Here is a 22,400-nt window from a genome sequence, read left to right on the forward strand (position 1 = left end):
TACAAATTAAGATATACTATGCGATTTGCTACAATAAGAGTTAGCCATTGATTCTAATTTTGGGCGTCTCCTATTTTTATTCTTCAAAGATCTATAGCTTTTGAAATATAATGCAAGTTACAAGAATATCAATATACAGTCTGGTAGGTTGTAGGATAGCACATATAAGAATCCCGGTAAAGAGTAAATATACGTATGATCGCTACCTTTATGTTACTATATTCTCTCTGCTTAAAATACAGCATCAAGATGGCTTATAGGAGAAGTTATATACTACTATTTTATAAAGACATATCTTTCTACTATATATTTCTTTTAATAATTTCTTTTAATACACTGTCTGATATTTCAGTGGGACTTTTTCCTGCTTAACCAATTACGTCAAAATCTTCCATCTTGAGACTTTTTTTTTAATTATTCATAACGATATTGACGATTGTTTATATTTAGTGCTAAAGAGGCTTATATACTATGTCAGTACACAGCTTCATCCAGCCAATAGATTATACTACCTCTTTCATTGGGCTTCATCACATAAAGAATCATTCATAACATTCGTCCGTATATGCTTCTCCTTCTTGAGATGTTCTCCTTCAAATATCGTTCTTTGATTTTTTACAGGACTTGTAAAAGTTCTAACATTTTTAGTTTTGTATAGCGGCATACTGAGAGGTTATCTAGAAAACTTGTCCCAAAGATACCTCACTACGTTTGTAAGATATTTCATTACCAGGGTCAACAGATAGGAAGATCTTGTTAACATTTTCCTTTATCTGAGATTGACAATCTAAAAGACATTACATTGTTAATGAAAATAACAGCAAGCAAATAAAAATTATATATGTCTCATATTAACGTATGACTTGATTGTTGACTTCTATTATATCTTTCTCATTAATAAAAATGGAGGTGCAGGAAATTTTTGTCGAACGACGGTATTTGTTATAATGAAATTGCAAGTATTTTATTCGCCCAGCTGCTACTGGGAGTTGTTTAGAAGAAATATTGCTTATATAACATCGTTCACGTTTATGGATTGAATCAATTTTGGCTTCATTTAATAATTCATTTTCTGGGGTACTAATTTCTTGTCCATAGAAGACACACACCACTTGAGAATGAGTAAGCACAACTTATGAACTTGACAACATTCTTGTAATGGATGTGGTAGATGTGGTAGACGCAATAGAAGGAGTAAAAAAAAAGAGATGAATAGACGGATACAATGTACAATGATGAAAATTGTTATTTTTGGATTATGTTCCTAATAATTACACCTGTCCTATAAATATTTCGCTGATGGTCTAGCGATTATACTCGTTTCTGAAACTTTTGTATTGAGGTGGCCTACGAAATGGACTTAGTTCCATCAAACATTATATTTTTAAACACGAAATACTGTATTTTCACTGATAATTCGCCAACTCTAAATAGATTATTCACACATTGATAAGTAGCTTATATTCCCACAAAATTATAAGGATAATCTCATTGAAAGTATAAAAAAAAATTCTGAAAAAGGTCAAGAGGTCCAATTGTCAAGATTGGATCCTTCATTCTATAGCTTTCTTTCCTTGCTGTAGGGATAGAAAACTACTTCTTTAAGTATTCTAATAATAATATTGTATGAAAATGCATTTATCAATGTGTGAACAATATATTTAGAGTTGGCGAATTATCAGTGAAATTACAGCATTAAGGAGTAACTGAGTAATCGTTATTTTCAAAAGTCCTCTATAAACCGTTCCCGTGCTTTCCACAGAACTGACGATAATTCAGCCAATCAAAACTATAAACACGTTATAAAAGCTGGAACATTACAAAGAAAATATCTCTTTTTTGTTGCTTTACCATAGTCCAATGTCTATCGAACCTGAAGTCCCCTACGATACCAGTCTACCCGATGAAGATCCGGGGACCTGGAGGGATCCTGTTATTCTTCCTGATCTCAATGCCATGCGCATTTCAGGTTATAATGATGGAATTTCAAAATCTGGATTTCGCGAATCTTCCCAACCTGATCGAATCCCTGATGACTATTGGATCCTACCACCCAATGTAACTGTAGCTGACATACTTGGCCATCAAAGATCAAGAGTCGATGCTATTCGTGCTAGGACAAACACGTACATTAGTTTTAATGACGAAAAGCACCAAATGGACATTTGGGGCGAGCCTTCTGAAATTATCAAGACCAAGGAATTTTTCAACGAACTTATCCAGACACTGCCTAGACACGAAGATAAAAAGAAACAGCCTTCATGGGGAAAGGCCGAAAAGGAATTGACTGGCAAAGCTAAACTAAAGAAAGAAAGACGCGAAGCAAAGAAAGCCCTGGAAAAGAGTTTCCAAGGGCTACCGATAGTCCCCCAACCATACATAAGCTCATTTGCTATCCCAGATTTTTCACTTCCAATTCCAAAATTAGTTGGTGAAAAGGAATCGTTTCTTAATACCATTAGAGCAGAATGCAAATGTTATATGTGGTATGAAGAACGGTTGAATATAATTCGTATTTCTGGCCAAAATGAAGAGGCTGTTAAAAAGGCATCAGCGCGAATCCGAAATTGGTACTTAAAGTGTTCAAGAAGACCCAGACCCTGTTCTCTCAGGCTAGTCAGTCAACCATCCAAAAATCTTATGGTCAGCTTCAGGGCACTTCCTCAAGGTTTTATGACATATTGCTACGCTGATCCAGATACGGAAAAGACGATGCTGGAAAAACAGAGACTTGTAGAGCCAATACAGACGGGGCACCTGAGAATGTTAGAAAACCTAATTGAACTTGATGATCATCAGCCTAAAACGAAACCTGAAAATACTCTTTCCGAAAGTGTCGCAACACTTGATAAACACAACAGAGAAGCGATCCAAAGAGCATTAGACGAAGGATTAGAGAGCCTGAGGCTGTTTGACTGGGAGATACGACTGAAAGTTCGGTTTGGACAGATCTGCTTAGTTGATTACCCTAGCAAGAAGAGACTTTTTTCGATTGAAGAACTCTCGGGAAAAATCTTCCCAGACCCCAAGTTCTATTCTGTACTTGCTCCTTGCATTGGAAAGACACGCGAAAATATGGATAGACTCTTTGAGTACCTTTCAACCAATTGTGAAGAATATTCGGATTCTCCTCGAACATCATTTGCTATCGAAGCGCTTCAGTACCCTACATGTGCTTCTCCACCAACCAGTCGACGTACAGACGGTCCCCCTAAGGCACGCGGTGATCCATGGAGAACAACCGTTACTGCAAGCTTTACTAGTGATGGACGTGTAGGTCTGTGGAACTGTCTGGCGGAGTGTGAAGATCTTGTTACTATTAGCTGTGTGAACCTTGAGAGCGAATATTCCTGGGAGACCAAATTAGAATACGCGAGAAGACTGCCTACCGAAGTTAATACCCCTCACAGTATGTTTGTCAGCAAACTTCGCTTAAGTGCTCAAAACCGCCTGGTTCTGGTGAGCGTTCCAGAATATGCCCCCAAAATTGTAACCCAAAAGACAAAATGGGTTTATGGGTGGGGTAAATACGTTGTTGAAGTTGGAAGAGACGAAATATGGGATATCTCCCGGGTAAACCGCAGTGATCTTGCACTACCATTAGATCTTGGAATGACAGAGCCGCATCGTGTCTTCTATAAAGTATCACTTTATAAGGAAGAATGGCGCAACAGGTTCTCAGAGAACCTTAACCTGAAGATTGGAGAGGCACCCAGATGGACAACTAGTGACTTCCTTGCCAGTGAGACGGAGGATGCACATTTGCTAATGGAGATCGCCAAACAGTTCGCAAACATTCTTACAAAAGAAGTTCCTGTTTATTGGGCTGGTAACAACAATCAAGCATCTCTTTTCTAGAATAATATATATATATATATAATGATAAGGTTGTTTGCTACATGTAAATAAAATATGAATACACAAATGCTTGTATGAAATTGAAGCGTGTACCCTTGACTTGATTAAAATGATCAATAACACAAAGATGATCTTGTCAAATATACCCAAAAAAAAAGTCAGAATTGCTCCAACAATGAAATTATGCAACGTAAACAAAAAAAAATTCTATTGGATAAAATCGATGTGCTAATGGCTTACCCCTCGTTCAGTAGAATGGGACTCTCAAACTTCATTAACGCGTGTCCCAATGTAATAAATTAGCATCCGAATAGTTTATGTAAAACAATGTACATAATACCAAATACAATTTTTGTACTGTTCAGTTCATCTCTTTTTTTTGTTTTGTTTCAAAATATACATATGTCTTGGTATATGTTTTCGAGATATTATTATATGAAAGTATCATCATAATTATATAAATATGTCTTACTAACGAAGTCTAAATATTCAACTCAATACAGAAGTGGACAATTGACAATAATATCTCCCAATTTCAAGTATTTATGCATTTATATACTGATGTTTGTTTATTCAGGTTTCAAATAAAGAAAAGGGCTAAATGAAAATTGAAAGAAAGGTGTTTCCTTTCATTTGGTATTATACATTGCGGACGTACATTTGAAACTCGTATTGGTACTCTTTGTATGTTTGAACCCCTTTTGGTACCTCCTGTTCTACGTATGCTTCTAGCTCTTCATGGTTTGCTAGACGATATTGATCTGGGTCAATCTCTGGGAAGAAGACATCACAGTCCACTTTGTTGAGTACGCGTGTCAATAGGATATGAGTGCACTCAGGTTTTTTAATACCCATAGAATACATCTGAGCACCTCCAATTATAAACACCCGAGAGGGATTCTTTGCTTCAACCACCTTGAACGCTTCTTCCATTGATCCGGCCAAGACTGCGGCCTCAGTATGACTTTATGTGTGTCAGCTTTACATAATACATACACCCACATATATATATATATATCTATGTATATTCTAAAGAGAGATTCTTACAGATCATAGTTGAGATTTCGAGACACAACCATGTTGAAACGGTCTGGAAGTGGGCGAAACTTTTGGGGGATGGATTCCCAGGTAACTCGACCCATAATTACGGCATTATTTGACATGCCTTTAGATTCGCGTGGAATAAGTGTAGTAGCATGTTTAAAAAAGGCCATATCTTTAGGGATTCTCCAAGGAAGACCGCCATGCACACCAATGCCGAGTTCATTAGTAGCTGCTACAATAAGGGCAAATCCAGTCATTAGGGGAAACAAAAGGAAACAACTAAAGAAATCGAAAATGGCGACCCTGTCATATTTAACTGTCACGTTGAAGTGAAACTTCGACTTTGAGTATGAATGATGTCAAAGCAAGATTAACACTTGAGAAATTATGTTAATTATTGGACATCGCTTTAATGATGTAAGAATATCTTAGAATAGGCGCATTTGTTTTGATTGCTGACAAGCATGTTCATATATAGAAAGGAAAATTTGTCTTTATTGTGTCCGAATCAGGATATGATCCAAAGGAGATCACGGCGGAAGAGATGTTAAGTCTCGATCCCGAATTAATTGAAATCTATCAGATTTTTGGGATGAATAAAAGGGAAAATCTCATTACCTGTGAACCCCTTCAACCAAAGCTTACTTCGATGATCTTCGACTATCTTGACGTAGGGCATGGTAAAGGAGAGGGGAATCAAGACGTAAAAAGACGACTGCCAAACTGATACGTTCACAACTAGATATAGCTGCTATGGAAATCATGGAGGCAGCAATTAAAGCGAAAAGAGAACTTCCGATGTAAGAAAGGCTGAAAAGATTATTTGGGTGGATGATTAAGCTAATTATCTTATGTACGTATTATGGCCTATAATTTTCCTTTTCATTTCTAGCCAATTCTTGTTCGCTCTTATCAATAGGATACTTACGCCGCCTATCAATGGAACATATCGATCTAAGAGCTCCCAGTATATTTTTGATGGTTGCGAAATGGCACAAAGAATCTTGAAAAGTGCATTAGAAGTATTTGGACCGCTTGCGTTTCGTGGTCTCTGGTCAACCTTTGAAATACAGAGCAAAAGATACAATTATAATAAGCGGAATAGCGAAGAAGAAGCTGAGCTGGTTGAAATTAAATGTGTTCTAGATGAATATTTTGATTTGTGGGATTTTGTTAAAAAGAGCTTCACAATAGATCCCAGCGAGAATGAAATGAAAAGAAAGGTAAATATATAAGTGTGGGCTATAGCAATCCCAGAGTAAATTGATTGATTTTCGATCGGTGGGATAGTGTCGTAATATGGTACTCGAGATTTTGATATGTATCATGGAGAAAGATGTACAGATGCGCATAGGTATGTATAAACATTTCGATAGATCATCAAATGCTATTTTCTACCGAGACTTACTGGATTTCTAAAGAAAACTATGAGGAACTTGGAGAATGTATATTTCTATCAACTATCCCAAAAGATGATTTTGGAAACCGAACCCGCTTAGGCCCTTACCTGGATATTCTTTTTGATGTTTTTCAAGAAACAAAAGACTATGAGATTAATCAGGTCTTTTACATGGAGTCAATAGATATGGCAGGCCGACTTTTGAATATTGTAAGACCGGGAGTTAATCATATGATTCTCACTAAATTATCAGTGCGGTATTGCTTACATTGTTGCAAAGCTCATTATTCTTTCCTATTGCGACCAACTTGTTGACACTTCATCCATGATTCAACAATCTTACCAAAGGATCAACCGACTTGATAACGATGCTTTTAGCAATATTTTGCAGGTAACCACATGTTTTCGTGCATGTACAAACTTTCTCTAAATAACTTGTAATAGGTTATTTCATGTACAACGTTCTTATCCGAGATTTGTGACAGGATCTTGATTGACTCGGATTTTTCGCTTGCTGACGAAGAGTACAAGTATTTACGAAGAATACCTGGATTCAGACTGGACAAGATGTTTCATCTTTTTATGAAATCTCGACCTTTAAACATGGAGTACATGTCAGACATTTATCGACATGTCTTGGTAATTATTTGGCGTTATAGGTGTTATCTTGGTGAATCGACGATGCGGTACAGTTCTTTGTCGGATGATACTATATCCAAAGTAATTTCAGGTATTTCAAAACGGCATTGCCGAGAAGCCGCAATACGCGGCCCTCCCTTTGTTCGTAAATGGGGTGTTCACGTAAAAGGAATGATGGACGAAGTGTGTGGGTTAAGACCTTTGACACCAAAGGAAAAAGAGACTAAGCAGAAAATTGAATGGGCAATTGAGTTGGCCATGCTAAATCTGATGAGCGACAATACGCAATATGGTCTTCTATAAAAGACTTTCACATATATATACATATATACATATATACATATATACAACCAATTTTATTGAACTATAATTTTTTTTCACTCGTTCTTTGTCTGTTTATTATCATTATCATTGTTATTTATCTACATTTATTCACTTCTCATTCCCTTTATGAATACGTCTTATCATACACCATGCCAAAGAAAAGACAATTTTAGTAGAAGATTTTTGCAAGAAATATCACACTTTTACCTTACCTTGTTTTTGCAACCAATACAAAGCACATTTTCTCTCCACTCTCAAAGCAGTACAAAATACATTTCTATACACACTTCCGGCCACCAATTTTTCCCGTGGTGATAGTCGTTAACACAATACATAAAATCTTCTTATATCTATACCTTTAAAAAGTTGGAATATAAGCAAGTGACTTAAACTCTGCCTTTAAATTCTCTGTAAATATTCTAACCGCTTTACAACCACGTCACTTAAAGTCTACTATCTATTCAATAAACTGCTCAATTTATTTTTACACATTAATGGTAATATATAGTAGCTAAGATTTTCATAGTAAAGATGTACATAAAATTTGAGGGGAACAGGGGAGCTCTACTTCCAAAAAGTATGCTAATTATTTATTAATTTATTCTATATAGGTCTATGAATTCATCACAAAAAATATGTGTGTGTCCGAATGCATTTATGTGTGTATGGATGAATTTATGTGTGTGTGTAGGTAGATTTATGTGTGTCTGGGTGGATTTTGAGTACCAGACATGGCACAGCGGAGGTACAAATATTAAGAAAGGCAAATTGAATAGGAAGAAAGAGTCTTTGTCGATTGATATATTTAAGCATATTATTCTATCTCTTTAACAAACAACACTCTCACAATATCTACTTTTTATAATCTTAATATACTAACCCAAAATCAGTTCCGACCACCTCGTATATTTTTTAATTGTTTTTTTTAAATAAATAACACTCTCACAGTATCTATTCTTTCTAATATTGAAATACTTATCCAAAATCAATCACAAATACTTTAATTACAATACAGTATAATATTTAAATAAAATTATAACTTGGAATAAGAGGATCAATTACTTGCTGTCAAATAATAATAAAAAATGAAAGACTATTTGAAAACTTGTAAAAAAGCAAAAAAAAGTAAAGTAACATAATTTAAATTTCAAATGCCCAATCTTTTTGGTAGATTTCAGAGCATTTTTGGAACTCAAACGATCTAAGCTGTTTTTAGTAATTTAAAAACACCTGGGAGCGTGGCATTTTTGTGAGGCTAGCAATTCTCGTACACAAAAAAAATGCGGTGGTGTTTTAATGTTTTATTTCTCCTAATGTCGTATAATCAAAAAAGCAAAATTTTATGACTTCGGGATTAAAATCTTACTTTAGAAAAAATCTTACTAAACTGTCTACTTTTCTATGTGCTACAAATAAAGTAGCAAAAGACGTCGGCAAGTGAAAATTAAATAATTGGATTTCACATAGTGTTGCCCTTTGGTGTGTGTGTGTTATGCTTTTTTTTTAGAAAAAAAAATAACTAAATCATTTTAACTCTGCTTTGTACTATCTATGATGTAGTAAATATAAATTAGTGTTGCCAAAAGCTTTATTTAAATGTATAACTTGTTAGTGCGAAGAAAAAATGCCAGCCAGTACAACATATTACAATTAAAATACTCTAGTGAGTACAATATTGGCTTGATAGAGCTAATCTTCATTTCAGTTAACATCACCTCACATTTGCTTTCACTGTTTGCCAGAATTCTTTGGATTAGTAAACAAGTCGTTCTTCATTTATGCATTTTATTTTTATTATTTATTATTCTTGAAACCCACATTCAACGCATAAAGAAAGGATATGTTTTCTAAGTTTTTCTGTCTCCTCGGATGGTTTAATAAGATAAGACCTCTCCGCGTACCCCAATGCTACTTCATATTTTCCCAGATCAACGTTCAGCTAAAATTATCATCATTTTGGTTACTCAAACTCACATTAATATGCCTTATAAATAGAGAGAGAGAAAAGAGTACCTCTGCCATGGTATTTAATACAATAGGATGATGTGGATTGAGTCTGATCGCTTCGGCTAACATTGGAAGTGCTTCATTAAATTCACCCATGGCTTTATGAGCCGTCGCCATACCATACCTATTGTTGTTGTTGTTATTATTATTATTTTACTTGCCAGTATTAGCTTCTATATGTGTGTCCATATGTATTTGAGCTCTTACCAGCCGACAAAAGAGCGCTTATTAGCGAGAATACATTTCATAAATTGCGCTTTAGCATTCAACCATTTTTTGCTATCAGCTTCTTCACAGCCCAATAAATTGTATCCATAAGATCTCCTGGGGTCAGCTTCAACTGCCTTTCTGTACATTTTAAAGGCTTCCTCGGTTCCTCGAGCACATTTGGCCCAATTTCCAGCAACAATGTACCCTTCATACTTGTGCGAGCTATTATGTTTGACATCATAAGCCAGCAAGTTTAATTCCACTTCATTGTCAAGATAAAGCAAGCATGTTGAGTAGACTGGTAAACTTTCGCAAAACCAGGGTGCAATAGCAAAGGCATGTCTAAAGAATATTCTGGCCTGTGTAAAGATCATAGATCAGAGAAAGAGAGAAAAGAACCTTGTTTGAACCAATGCACTTTTTTAAAGAGAGATAATAATATCCCCCTACACAAGATCAGTCGATTTACTCACATTTTCATAATCTGCAAAGTTGTAAAATGAGTTTCCTAAGAGGCACAAAACTCTGGGTGACTCATACTGTTGATCATCAAGACTTTGAACTGCAAGGGCTAATTCTCGACATCGATATGAAGCTTGATGAGCGTGAGCTTCAGCCAAGATCCTTATCACACCCAGTATGCGGTTCATAGCTTTAACGATATCGCTTTTTACATCGTATGATGTATCGCCTGGAGATGTAGAAGTGATATAAAAGTATTTGTAAAGTGCCTGGGTCTTATAACATTTTTTTTGTTTAAAAAAAAGCAAGTGTATGTGTATCTATTCAGCTTTACGTGTATTCATGTCTGTTTTTCCTTTTATTTATTTTTCTTGACCCAAAATTTACCTTTGCGTCTTTTCTTGAAACATCATTATATTCTACTTCAGTAAATATATTATCAATGTCTTCTCTCGCTCCAATACTTCCTGGTGAAAACGACTTGTGGGATGTTTTTTGCTAATATCAATCTTTAATAAACCTGAACAACTTTAGCTAATCTAATTTTCTACACTTACTCTCTTTTCAGGATGAGCATTACTTTCAGAATCTTGCTCTTCTCTGCAAAATGTAAAGTAAAAATAAATAAATGAAAGCAATCATTCAATCATAGACTTGCTTAAAAGCCAGATCCTAGTACTCACGTCAAAATATCAAGTGCAGATTCCAACTCCAATCGGGGAGCTTTTCCAATATCAAAATTAAAGGAATGATCCAGAGAGAAGCTTTCTTCAAATGGAATTCTGGTACTTGTGTTTGATAAATTATCATCGAGCTTTTTTTGGTATAATCCATTCTTTGTTCTAATTGCTTCCTCCACCTTCATTTGTTCAATATCTTCTCCAAGTTTCTTAATGAATTTATCTTTTTCAACCTCACGCTCTCCTCTAAAAGCAATACATGAATATGTTCAGCAATTATTATTATTATTATTATTATTTTGCTTTATTTTATTTTTTTTATGTTTTAGAAAAAAAAAGACAACTTGAGCTACAAAATAGTAATACCTCTTTCAAAGGTTAAAATACAATTAGACAAACTTACTTTTGTGGTTGAATGGAATCAAATTCATCGTCTGTGATTTCTGGAGCCTCATGAACAATTCCTCTCAACTGGTCAAGACTCACATCATAATAGCTTCCGCGCATTGCAGGAATTTCCCAACGTGGGTTCCTGTCTGGAATTCTTTTTGTGAAACGAATATCGATCGAAGAGGATACGGGCGGTTTAGGAACTTTTTTGAGATTCATGGTATCAATAATTGTTGTAGACTCTTTAAAATCCTTAAACTCGTTTTTGAGGAGACTGTGCACATCAATTGAATCTGTGTCTGGGCCAAGCTCGCACAGATCCATAAATGATGCCAGGTTGAATGGATTAGTGAGGATAGCCTGGTGAAATGAATAGGCAGCACCGTGTATGTTTTGCAATTTTTTGTACAGTTCTCCAAGAAGACTGTTTAGTGCTGATCTAGTTGGAATATATGCGCGCAGGGTTGTACAAACAAGTTCTACATTTCATACAAGACATTTTCACAATTGTGTGGAATAAGTGAAGCAGATTAGAGAGAATAAAAAGAATATTATAGTTTACCATCACCCCATGAGTGGGATTCTCTTGTTTCTTCTTCCATCGAGTTTATAATGCTTTTTAAGCTTTGGACCCCTTGCCTCCATAATTGAGTCTTGTTTTTGTCTGTTTTCTCCCTATCACCAAGAATCAAGCAGCATCTCGAGAATAGATTTACACATGGAATTGATGAAGATTTCAATAGGATCCGATATGCTGCATTGAGATCATCATTTAAGAATAGTGATTTGGCATAAATGAATTTGTAATCTTCATTTGTTCTGTCAATCGAATAAAGTCGTTCTGCCAAAAGAATGGCATTTTTGTAATAGAATTGATCAATGTCTTTGTTGATTAGTGATAAAAGGCACCATGCTTCTGTGGAGGTTGTACAATTCATCATTGAATTTAAGAGCGTAAAGAGATCGTTGTTAATACATTTTTTTATTATATTAGACCACGCGTTATCTAATGGAAAAATCATGACTACTAAAAAAAAAGATTGATCAAACCCAGTAAAAAAATAAAACACTTTAGACAAGCAGTTGTGAAAACTTATCAGTTGATGAGAACATCATACTGTGTCAAATATAAGAAACATAAATCTTCATAAATTATAATATTTTTCTTTAAAAAAAAAGATAAACTTGTCCTTTAAAGATCAAATTAATCAATTAAATGTACAGTAGACATTCCTGGCTACCCTATCCCTTGTTTTGAGAGAGAGAGAGCGCATAAGCTTGATTTTGAGGAAATGTTTAATGGACAAATGACATGGAAACTTAAGAGTTATCTAATTTTTTTACTTCATTTGTCCATTAAATCCCCGTTTACAATAAAAATGGATAAAAGATTCATTTTTCCACTAGATAATCAATTGTCTAATAGAATAAGACTATCAAAAACTGTGGACTATATGATACTTGGTGAGTTCAGCCAGGACATTATATTATTTATGGGCCACCAAATGTCTAAAAGTTATTTTAATAGCCACTGCTGATACACCGGGAATATCGCTATACTCCCATACGAGATTTCTATATATATATCTGCGTGTGTGCCTAGAGATTTCGACAAAAATCAGGCATGAAAACCATATACAAAGATGTATTGGATTCAAATGACAAACAAAAATGCAACTCTGGCCTTTATTTTTGTTTTGCTTTTTAGATATTTATGTATAATATATACAAGAATCGATTGTACCGTATGCAAAAAAAAATGATAAAGGTAAAATATTAAGAATGTACTGCAGAATAGAATAATCCTCCTTCTTATTCTAATTCTTCTTTTGGTTTCTTGTTGGTTATAAGATCTTTCTTTTTAACTTAGAATGGGGAGAAACTAATTGAAGATCAAAAAAAAAGTATATAATTTTTAGATTAATGTTAAAATAATAATGTTATTGACAAATCTTGAAAATCCAATGACTTACATTTCCAATAATCACACTCGGTAAATCAAAAATGTCACGTTTTATTGTGAAGCAAAAGGTACATGGTATAGCTCTTTTTGTTGGCCCAAGTAGAATACATGAGCTATATACAGCTGAGTCGGTATTGTCAAATGCATGAAGTGCGTATTTTTCCCAATACTCGACTGCAGAAGGATTACTCATTAACTGTTTTTATTTTTAAAGATACCAATAACAATATTGGCATTGATATTAGTAACTTTACATATAGATAATATAGATATTCAGTAGAATTTACCTCGTAAATAAATGTCTTTTTGCTTAATAAAGCATCTCGAGACCATTGAGTCAGTAGGGAAAATTCCTTTCCTACCAGAGTGATTTCACCCGTGCGTCTCCACACTACAGTTGGAGTACCTGAATAACTGATGAGTTTCTCATACTCCTATTAAGAAATGGATGAGAATCCACATCACAAGAAATATATATATATATATTGTAAATTGGAATTTGGGATTTGGAATTGACGTTGAGATGTTCCATAAACAACAACAACAGCAAAAAAAAAGGTGTTTTATTTGTATAATTTAATTTAATAAACAAAATATAATACATAATATGGTATTATATGATATGATACAAAAAAAACACAGTACAACATAATAGAATACAATACAATACAATATGCTACACTAAAATATACTAACAGTACAGTGCAATACAGTATGATCTTCAAGCTCCAATCTCCAAAGCTTTAAACCTCAAACTTCAATTCTAAACAACAGTAAAAATAAAAATAAAAAAAAGAACTTACCAATAATGTTCTTTGTAAACATCTCTCTGTAAAAATCAAATCATGTTCTGTCAAATTCATCATTGATGCCAATACAGATGGTCTAAACAGTGCCAAGGCTCTACTGATCCTCATCAAATCTTCACGACTCATTCTACAAAAAAAATTAACCGAGAAAATTAACACACGCGAATATAATTATCTCTTGATTTCACTGTTAATTCCCTTTTTTTAGGACTTACCTTTGCCGAACATAACTAATCAAGTAATGATATCCATCCGCATAACTAAACGGCTTTTGTATATTAGTGTAAATCATCTCTGGTGTCACATTCGTAGTCCGTTTCTTTCCGTGCCCAAAATATCCTGTTGTATCCAAAGATTGTTGATTAACAAGATGTTTCTGAAACTGGGCGGTGTCTGATGGTGTAGGTGGAATCTGGAAGGGCATGCTTTGCTGAATGTTGTTTGGTGTTGCAACAGTATTTGCTGTACTTGAAATGTCAGACTGAGCATCTAATCCTGCATTGTTACTAGTAGGGACAGTTTTTATATCGGACTCATCACTTATAGTTGAGCCTTGTTGAGGCCACGCAGTAAATTGTGGTTGTGATTGTGGTCGTGGTTGTTGTTGGGGCTGCATCTGTACCTGCGGATGTGGATGCGGTACCTGCTGTAACTGTGGTAGCTGTTGTAGCGGTGGTACAGGTTGTTGCGGTGGTGGTGGTAAATGTGGAGTTGGTTCTACTAGCCCGTGAAGAGGTGATCCTAACATGGATGAAAGAATAGAATATTCAAGATTTGCAGCTGTTGATCCAAATCCATAATTGTATTCGTCCATTCCAATCAGTCGGCTAGAGTCAATAGAAATCAAACCATCTGTGAATGCAATTACAGTAGTAAAGACAGTGGTAATAATAATAATAATAATAAGAACATAGTATGAATTAGACATGGATTGTACTCAAAAAGGCAATTAAATCTGCAATATGCATATAAAACCTATCTATAAAAAAAAGAAGCACAGGGCCAACCATTGCTCACACAGGATTGCTGATCGACAGGCGTGCTGATGTTGGACAAGATTGACGGAATTGCTGAAGACGGAAAAATATTATTTTGTTGCTGCTGTTGACGTTGTTGTTGTTGTTGCTGTTGCTGTTGCTGTTGTTGTGCTTCAAGCTGTATCTCTACCATGATATAAGTTTCTCTCTTATATATGTGTGCATTTTGTTGCTATATATCATTTCTTCTTTTCTTTTTATTCTTTCTTTTGTAAATACTTTAAATTATATTACAGTTCAAAGTATAGTGATAAAGCAAAACCTAAGAAAGATAGAATCCTAATTTTTTCTCTTTTTAGATTTACCTTGTGCATCCTGAAGATACTTGGCTTTCTTACGAGCACCATCTGTACATGTAGATGCGAGATCTCGTTTAATACAACGTTGGCATGGACGAGCTACAATGGTAAAGTTTATTTAATTTAATTGTATGATTGTGTACGTATATGTGTGTAGATAGTATATATATGTATATATATATGTGTGTATATATACTATTGTATTTTGTTGAATTATTATAAAAACCCTTACAGTCATTGCAAGTTAAATGGGCCTACAAGATAAATTGATATGAGTCATTCGTTTTAAGCAATATGTATATATATATCTTTGTACACAATGATTCTATTACTCTTTTTCTAATCACCTTTTGGCAGTGAATGCAGGCACGAGTAGCTTTCTTTTTACGTTGGATTGGTTTCGGTGATTGAGCAGTATTTGAGGATTGATTGGATGCAAAACCTGATGATGCTGACATTACAAGAAAACTTTGTACAGTGTTAAGATAAAATATACTATCTCTCAATATATATATATGTATCTATGTGTGTGTATAGATATATATAGATATAGATATATATGTATATATAAGAAATTCAAGAAGAACAAAATAAGCTCTGCTATAATCTTTGCGTATAAAGATTAACCACAGCTGGTTGAGATTTGCATGGCATTGAATACCAAAAAAAATATATATTCAAAGTCACTTATCTTGTGCGTTTAGGCCAATCAATACCGTTTAAACATAACCCAAGCAAATGAACCCAACTCTTGAGATCTTTTATTAACTGGAAAATACTTTATCCCACCAAATAATAGATACCAATACACACAATTCACTTTCTTCTTCTTTGTATATTGTTAATGATGTTTTTATTATTAAAGGGAACATGCCTTCTTCTCTTATATTACTTCAAAATTGAACCTTGGTAATATTGATTTTTTTAAAGAATATAAAGCCGTTAGAATATATAGATATATACATTGCAAGATATTTAAAGAAGAAGAAATAAAGGATTCTTTATCTTGTGCGTACAAGAAAAGAAAAATCGAAAAAGATAAAATTTTACTGATCGCTGACAAACTTGCATGTGTTTGAATTTATTTGTGCTCTTATATCTGTATCCCTGTAGAACGTACACAGCAAAATATACCGTCATTAAAACTGTTAGCTTACCTTTTTTAGAAGAAAATATTCGGGCTCTAGTTGAAGTGTATAGAAAGTGAATGGCAGAAACTCCACTTGAAAGAGAGAAGAGGAAGAAGATGGGGAAAGAACGTGATTCTTTACTACCTACGTCACAGCCAGTCTTATAAACCATTGAAATGGTCAGTGGGTTGAACACATATTGAGTTTGGTTTCTGACTTGGACACTTGAGCAAAAATAAATAGACTTGTATGAATATATAAATAAAATATATTTTGGAACATGTACAGTGTCGGATAATAATAAATATATCCACTATGTATGTATTAGGAGAGAGAGAAAATAGGAAAATACAAGGCAATCCTGTGATACTTTTGGCAATTGTATACAAGATCATTTCATTCCATAGAATATTTATCTATTTACCTTGAATTGGTATCAAGATTGAGAAGGAACAATTATTTTGTGTTTGAGAGAAAAAAAGGAAAGAAAATAATATGCATATATTTTGTCAATAAACCTTTAAGGTTTCACACCTAAAACATAGTATCACACACCACAGATCAAACGTGTAAAACTCAAAACCTTTATAGACATGTCTCACTTAATGCACTTTGAATATTTCTTTGTTTAAAGTCTACCCATGCAAATGACCATCTATGCACGCACACGCATATACACTTTATATAAATATCTCACATGGACGAATAAATCAAGCTTCTCTAACTGTACCTGTGTATAGGTTATTTTTTTTGCTAGATTAAATCTTGTTTTGGTTTGGCTTTGGTTTATTGTGACCAGAAAATAAATAACCATGGCAACAATAGTAATAGTACATTATAGTGCGATATAATAGAATATAAAGATTAAGCTTGAAGCTGGAAAGAGTAATTCAAAAATATTTCTATTGGTGGCAATTAATTTCAAATATATATCCATATATGCTTGTGTGTGTGTGTATATATACACACACAAACAATAAGGAGGAGAGAAAGAAAGAAAAAGGTGGGGAATGTGGTACAGAGGCGGATAACCAATTCTATAAAGTTTAAATGAAATGATACATAGAATTTACAGTTGGTTGCCATGGGAATCAAATGTCACATTTTATTCTGGAATATATTGTATTTTAGATAAAGAAGTAATTGCGTCACATTTAATACCAATAAAAAGAAAAAGGAAACAAGATCTGTGTGTGTGTGCGTATGTGCTCGTTTATTTATCTATTTATTGTTATGCTCCTAGCCAATCACGCTATTATATCAAGGCACGCAGTTGGTATCTATGGTACCGCCATCTGTCATAATTTGATCTCGTTACTATGTTTTCTTTTTCTTTTTTGCTTTTTTAAGAAATAAAAGAAAACTTTGTTTTTCTTAGATTAGAGTCTCACTACTAATGAAACGTTCTCTCCATTTAATAGTCTTATGGGTCAAAATTTGGTTTTATTATTATGTGGGTTTGTTTTATTTTTATTTAATACAACGATATTAAGGAGATGAAGGAGTCTACACAGAAGATTTAAAAGACAAGGGATATATAATGTAAAATAATGTAAAGTAAAGTAAAGTAATATAATATAATATAGTATGTGGGTCGGTTGGTTGGTCGATGGGTGGGTGGGTGTTATATATGTGTGGACGTATGTATATAGGTGTGAAAGATCTTATGCATTACTTTCTTGCATTGGGTTATTTTCAATAAACTCTAGGGCTGCACGTGTGGCATCTTGAAGGGAAAAGAAAAAGTATGGGTAGCGATCAAGGACGTGAGCTACTGCTGAGTCAAGAGCAGTAACGGTAGTAGTAGTATCGCCGTTTTGATCACAATAACAATATTCGGAACCTCCGTCTGAGGATAGACTCGCGTCACTTTTAATCACAGGTTGGTTTGTAGGAGATCCTTGCTCGGCACGGTCAATTGCGTGGTAATTGATGTCTTCAATTATCTGGACCTGCTGTTCAGCAGAGTCTTCTTTGTCTACTTTTTGTAGGCTATTGACACAACCCTCGGTTCCAAACGCATGTCCATGAGATTTCTTTGATGAGAAAGAAGGGCAAAGATCGGGTACGAATGGGCGGTGAGAAGGCGAAGTAAGCTGACGTCCAAAACCGGCTAGTAACAAAGTCTTGCGAACACTTGGGTTCTGAACAACGACAAACCAGCGAACGGTGTGACCTGCATAGCGTTGGGCCATCAGGGCAGAATGAACCAATTGTTCGAGTCCGGTAGCATCCATTTGATGAACCCCTGACAGGTCGAGGATGATTGCTTGAAGTGATTGTTGATGCTCTAGAGTGTCATCATTGCTTTTTTTCATAATCATATTCCAGGGTTGATCACCATTTCTTTTTGGGATTGGTTGGCCACATTTGGTACTTGTTTTGATTTCATCTGCTAGTTTATCAAACACGTAGGCCGAATTTTGGAATACCAGGTTCTCTTGAGGCTGGAAACAAATGATTCCCTTACCAATGGGACGCACCAGAGAACCGAGGACAGGGTGGTCAAACGCGTGGAATTGGATATGTTCGGGATGCTTTTCAGAAATAGGCAGGTCTAAGATTCCGAGCACGGCGTACTTTGGGCGGGCGACACGGTAGAGTTGGACGACGAGTGAGATTCCGACCGGTACATAGACACTGATGTCGATTCGGGTGCAGAGAGCGATTATATATGATGAGGCGAATATCAAGAGCTCAGAAGGGTGAATGTTCCACAATTTGATCCAGCCTCTGGGACCAGTCAACAAATCAGGAATGGCGCTCATGATGACAGCGGCAAGGGCAGCACTGGAAATAAACTGGAAGGCGGGAGTAAAGACGTAGATTGCCAGTACAACGATTATACCGACAAAGATGTTTGTGAGTGGAGTACGAGAACCTGACTTTGACATGACTGCAGTTCGAGAAAATGCACCTGTTGCTGGGTATGCAGAAAAGAATGATCCAAACACGTTTGTTAGACCAATAGCGATGATTTCCTGGTTAACATTGACTAAAAGCGAAGTTAGTAAATAAATATATTTATATACATATGGGTGGATGATTAAGTGTTTTTTAGTTATTTTTTAAACATCTTTAGAAGAAGAAAAAGGAAACTCACTTGTGTAATCAGAGGATTTCCCGAGACTGGTTGCAATTGCACAGTGTTCCATGATCAATAGGACGACTACACCTGGCATGTAGGAGATCAGAGAAGAGACTAATGAGGGGTCAAGGGATGGTACGCCCATATTTTGGAATCCAGAGGGAACGGTTCCGAGAATACTGAATGGGCTGGTTTGGTAGTTTCCAAAGTGGTTGATAAGATAGGAAATCAGAGTTGAGAACACGATGACTACAATGTTACGACTGGTGTTTAAAAAGAATATTTTTGAGGTGTGTTGGGGGTATTTTTTGGTTAGCCAAGCGGAGAGATACTTGATGCCATAGAGCCAAGCCAAGGAAATAAGCCCAAAAGCAGCATCGACTTTGGCTCTTGGAAGAGCCTGCAGGGTTTTGCCAAACACAAGATAGGGTACTTCTGTGGTATTGATTCCGGGGATTCCGAGGAGTTTGTTGAGTTGGTTGATAAGGATTGTTATTCCTGAGCCAGACATGAATCCTGCGATTGCAGGTTGGCAGATGAAGTGGAACAGGATTCCGAGGCGTAGAAGGCCTAAGCCAAGGGTGATGATTCCGGAAAAGAAGGCCAGAGTGACGGCTATGGAAGACAAGGTCCAGATGCCTTGGATGTATTCTGGAGTTTGCATTATGTCAGCAACGATCTGGCCGACCATTAGAGACATGATCGCAGTGGTGCCTAATAGATTTCAATAAATTAATAATTTAATATATATATATATATATATATGTGTGTGTGTGTGTGTGTGTAATTTTATAACTATAATTATGATTGTAATTGGAATTGTAAATGTAAATGTAATTAATTTACCAATACTGATATCTTTACTGGTTCCCAGGAATGGATATATCATGACACCCACAAAGCTAGAGTATAGACCAAATTGTGGAGGTAAATTTGCGATTTTTGCTATATATTTTTTTAATTAGTTAGTAATAGATTTTGATATTAATTAAATATCGATATATATAGGGTTTATCTGTTTGTATAAGATTTACCATATGCCATTGATTGAGGAACTACAATTGCTCCTACTGTAATCGCACACACCAGGTCTCCAGACAGCCAAATCCAATTGTATCTTGGCAACCAGTGCGCGATAGGAAATAGTTGGGTAATGTAAGATTTGCAATGATCAGGTAGATTACTAATGGCTGCTGTGCATTGATCTCTAAATGACCTTGGCTGTTGATCAATGTGAATAGTAGACATTATGTCTTTTAGTGTGTATGTATATATATATATAAGTGTAAGTATTCAAGTAAGTTAAGTATGTAATAAAAGGGAATATATATATAAAAGATAGAAATTAATTCAATTGAAGTGAATTGAATTATATATGTAAAATATATGTAATTTATTATAATAGAGAGAGAAAAGAAAGAATTTTATAGATTAATGAATTAATAAAAAAAAATGGTGTGTGCGTAGTTTGTATAAAATTCATACTTGTTCTAAAAATCCAGTTGATCTAACTGAAAGGTGCTACTCTTCATTATCGTATACATATATATATATATTTAGACTTGTATATTTATATATGTGTCTATGTCTGTGTTGTATGTGTATTTTTGAAACAATGACAAGTATTCGTGTCACCCATCAGATTAGAATGTATGTATAAAATAAATGTCGTTGTTTCAAAATCCCTTGTCACAGGTTCCAAAGATAGGAATCATTTATTTTGTTGAGAAGAAGAAAAGAAAATCTGTCACAAGAGCATTTGCTATAACTCCTTAATACCACTATTAAGTACTATTGCTACTGCTACTGCTATTGCTATTAAATAAGATAATATATATATATATATATATTTCCGTCATCACTTGTTTCTTCCAAACTTTATTTTACATTGATTTACAAACGCAAACACTAGCACGCAATTCCTGTGTAAATATTGACAGGCAATTATTGACAATGAGAGCCGCGGACCTGGATCAATCTATATGTTCAGGAACAAGCTTTTTTTTTGGAAACAATCAACTGGAACACTTTATTTCATTACTTAGATATAGATCCTATTACGTGAAACAAAACAAAGAAGATGAAGAAAGATTTTTTTTAAAAAAAAATAGCATGCGAGTTCATGTAATGCGAAAAGAGCAATTAGGAATCCACATTTGGAAATCTATTTTTTTTTTCTGGTGCATTGTTCGTTTCTTAATGAGTTTGTATTTCATAAAAAAAAATAAAGACCATACAAGAGGATTTATCCAAGCTAGATTACTCCTTTTGTTTCTGTTATTATAGTGTCGACAACAAGAGCCAAGATATGTTTAGACAATAATGACTGTTCAGAGAGAGAAGGGAGAGGAATCTAAATGGCATGTACTCATAATGGCAATGTAACTGCTTACAGAGACAATTAAATTAGCTTTCTGAAAGCTATTCTTGAACACCAAATAAGCAAAAGAAAATAAAAGAATAAAGATGCCCCATATGAAAAGAGCTACAATTTCCATTGTGTGAATAATAACCTCCTATTCCAAATTCTAAAAGCCTCAAAATAAGAATAAGATTATATTATGTCTCGAGAATATCGATCTGCCTTGTCTTTTTTTTTGTACTATTCTGAACTCAATCCCAATTGAGCATTTTTTGTTGCTGTCTGTAGTTAATACCAAGGTTTAACAATTATTGGTTTCTTAAGGGGCTGTGTATGGAAGGAAAAGAGAGAAACTTTATCGACTAGAGAGTGATTGTTTTTTTTATTAGATCTTTAATGATTTAATTTCTCACTTGACTATCTTTCTATCATTGCGTTTAATACAAGGCACTTTATATTCTGATAATATCAATTCTTTCAGTTGACTAAAAAAGATATACACTTATAGGCTATAAAATAGGTTCAACTTATTCATACAATAGATAGGTAAGTAAAGAACACATTATAATGGTTCTGTTTTGTTAATAAAAGTATAAGCATTTGCTAGTAATGTCCAAATAATCTCATTTATTTCAATATTCGTGAATTGTTGTTACAAGTATTTGGAATTTGAATTATTACTCCATATCCATACATACA

At 34.6% G+C, this 22,400-nt stretch overlaps 6 protein-coding genes across 6 annotated transcripts; 2 read left to right on the top strand and 4 right to left on the bottom strand.

Annotated features, from left to right (window-relative positions):
- The first annotated feature begins 1,855 nt into the window (after nucleotides 1-1,855).
- PHYBLDRAFT_180197 (hypothetical protein) lies at nucleotides 1,856-3,949 on the top strand. The gene has a single exon (XM_018438279.1). It carries the CDS (start codon nucleotides 1,861-1,863, stop codon nucleotides 3,856-3,858), a length of 1,998 nt encoding a protein of 665 aa, XP_018294746.1. The 5' UTR covers nucleotides 1,856-1,860; the 3' UTR covers nucleotides 3,859-3,949.
- A 554-nt stretch (nucleotides 3,950-4,503) lies between these two features.
- Nucleotides 4,504-5,159, bottom strand: PHYBLDRAFT_102063 (hypothetical protein; the record flags this gene model as incomplete). Its single annotated transcript, XM_018427661.1, has 2 exons — nucleotides 4,504-4,822; nucleotides 4,906-5,159. Coding segments are annotated over 2 exons (573 nt in total), but the record flags the coding sequence as incomplete, so codon positions are not given.
- A 130-nt stretch (nucleotides 5,160-5,289) lies between these two features.
- Nucleotides 5,290-7,243, top strand: PHYBLDRAFT_63085 (hypothetical protein; the record flags this gene model as incomplete). Its single annotated transcript, XM_018441069.1, has 8 exons — nucleotides 5,290-5,319; nucleotides 5,381-5,582; nucleotides 5,645-5,702; nucleotides 5,822-6,125; nucleotides 6,193-6,256; nucleotides 6,279-6,511; nucleotides 6,555-6,692; nucleotides 6,746-7,243. 8 exons carry the CDS (start codon nucleotides 5,290-5,292, stop codon nucleotides 7,241-7,243), a joined length of 1,527 nt encoding a protein of 508 aa, XP_018294748.1.
- A 1,822-nt stretch (nucleotides 7,244-9,065) lies between these two features.
- Nucleotides 9,066-11,951, bottom strand: PHYBLDRAFT_142223 (hypothetical protein; the record flags this gene model as incomplete). The annotated part of the gene is made up of 9 exons (XM_018430761.1): nucleotides 9,066-9,203; nucleotides 9,278-9,395; nucleotides 9,479-9,840; nucleotides 9,955-10,218; nucleotides 10,331-10,441; nucleotides 10,501-10,543; nucleotides 10,627-10,869; nucleotides 11,027-11,492; nucleotides 11,576-11,951. 9 exons carry the CDS (start codon nucleotides 11,949-11,951, stop codon nucleotides 9,066-9,068), a joined length of 2,121 nt encoding a protein of 706 aa, XP_018294749.1.
- Nucleotides 11,952-12,874: 923 nt separating this feature from the next.
- Nucleotides 12,875-15,579, bottom strand: PHYBLDRAFT_154723 (Zn(2)-C6 fungal-specific transcription factor; the record flags this gene model as incomplete). The annotated part of the gene is made up of 8 exons (XM_018433348.1): nucleotides 12,875-12,895; nucleotides 12,987-13,172; nucleotides 13,264-13,410; nucleotides 13,780-13,912; nucleotides 14,001-14,637; nucleotides 15,128-15,220; nucleotides 15,354-15,375; nucleotides 15,469-15,579. The coding sequence occupies 8 exons, from the start codon at nucleotides 15,577-15,579 to the stop codon at nucleotides 12,875-12,877; spliced, it is 1,350 nt and encodes a 449-aa protein (XP_018294750.1).
- A 2,111-nt stretch (nucleotides 15,580-17,690) lies between these two features.
- Nucleotides 17,691-20,588, bottom strand: PHYBLDRAFT_131661 (hypothetical protein; the record flags this gene model as incomplete). Its single annotated transcript, XM_018429432.1, has 4 exons — nucleotides 17,691-19,246; nucleotides 19,355-20,053; nucleotides 20,186-20,284; nucleotides 20,374-20,588. Coding segments are annotated over 4 exons (2,344 nt in total), but the record flags the coding sequence as incomplete, so codon positions are not given.
- Nucleotides 20,589-22,400: the final 1,812 nt, after the last annotated feature.

Source organism: Phycomyces blakesleeanus (assembly GCF_001638985.1).
Source record: "Phycomyces blakesleeanus NRRL 1555(-) unplaced genomic scaffold PHYBLscaffold_5, whole genome shotgun sequence".
NCBI classification, from domain to species: Eukaryota; Fungi; Mucoromycota; class Mucoromycetes; order Mucorales; family Phycomycetaceae; genus Phycomyces; species Phycomyces blakesleeanus.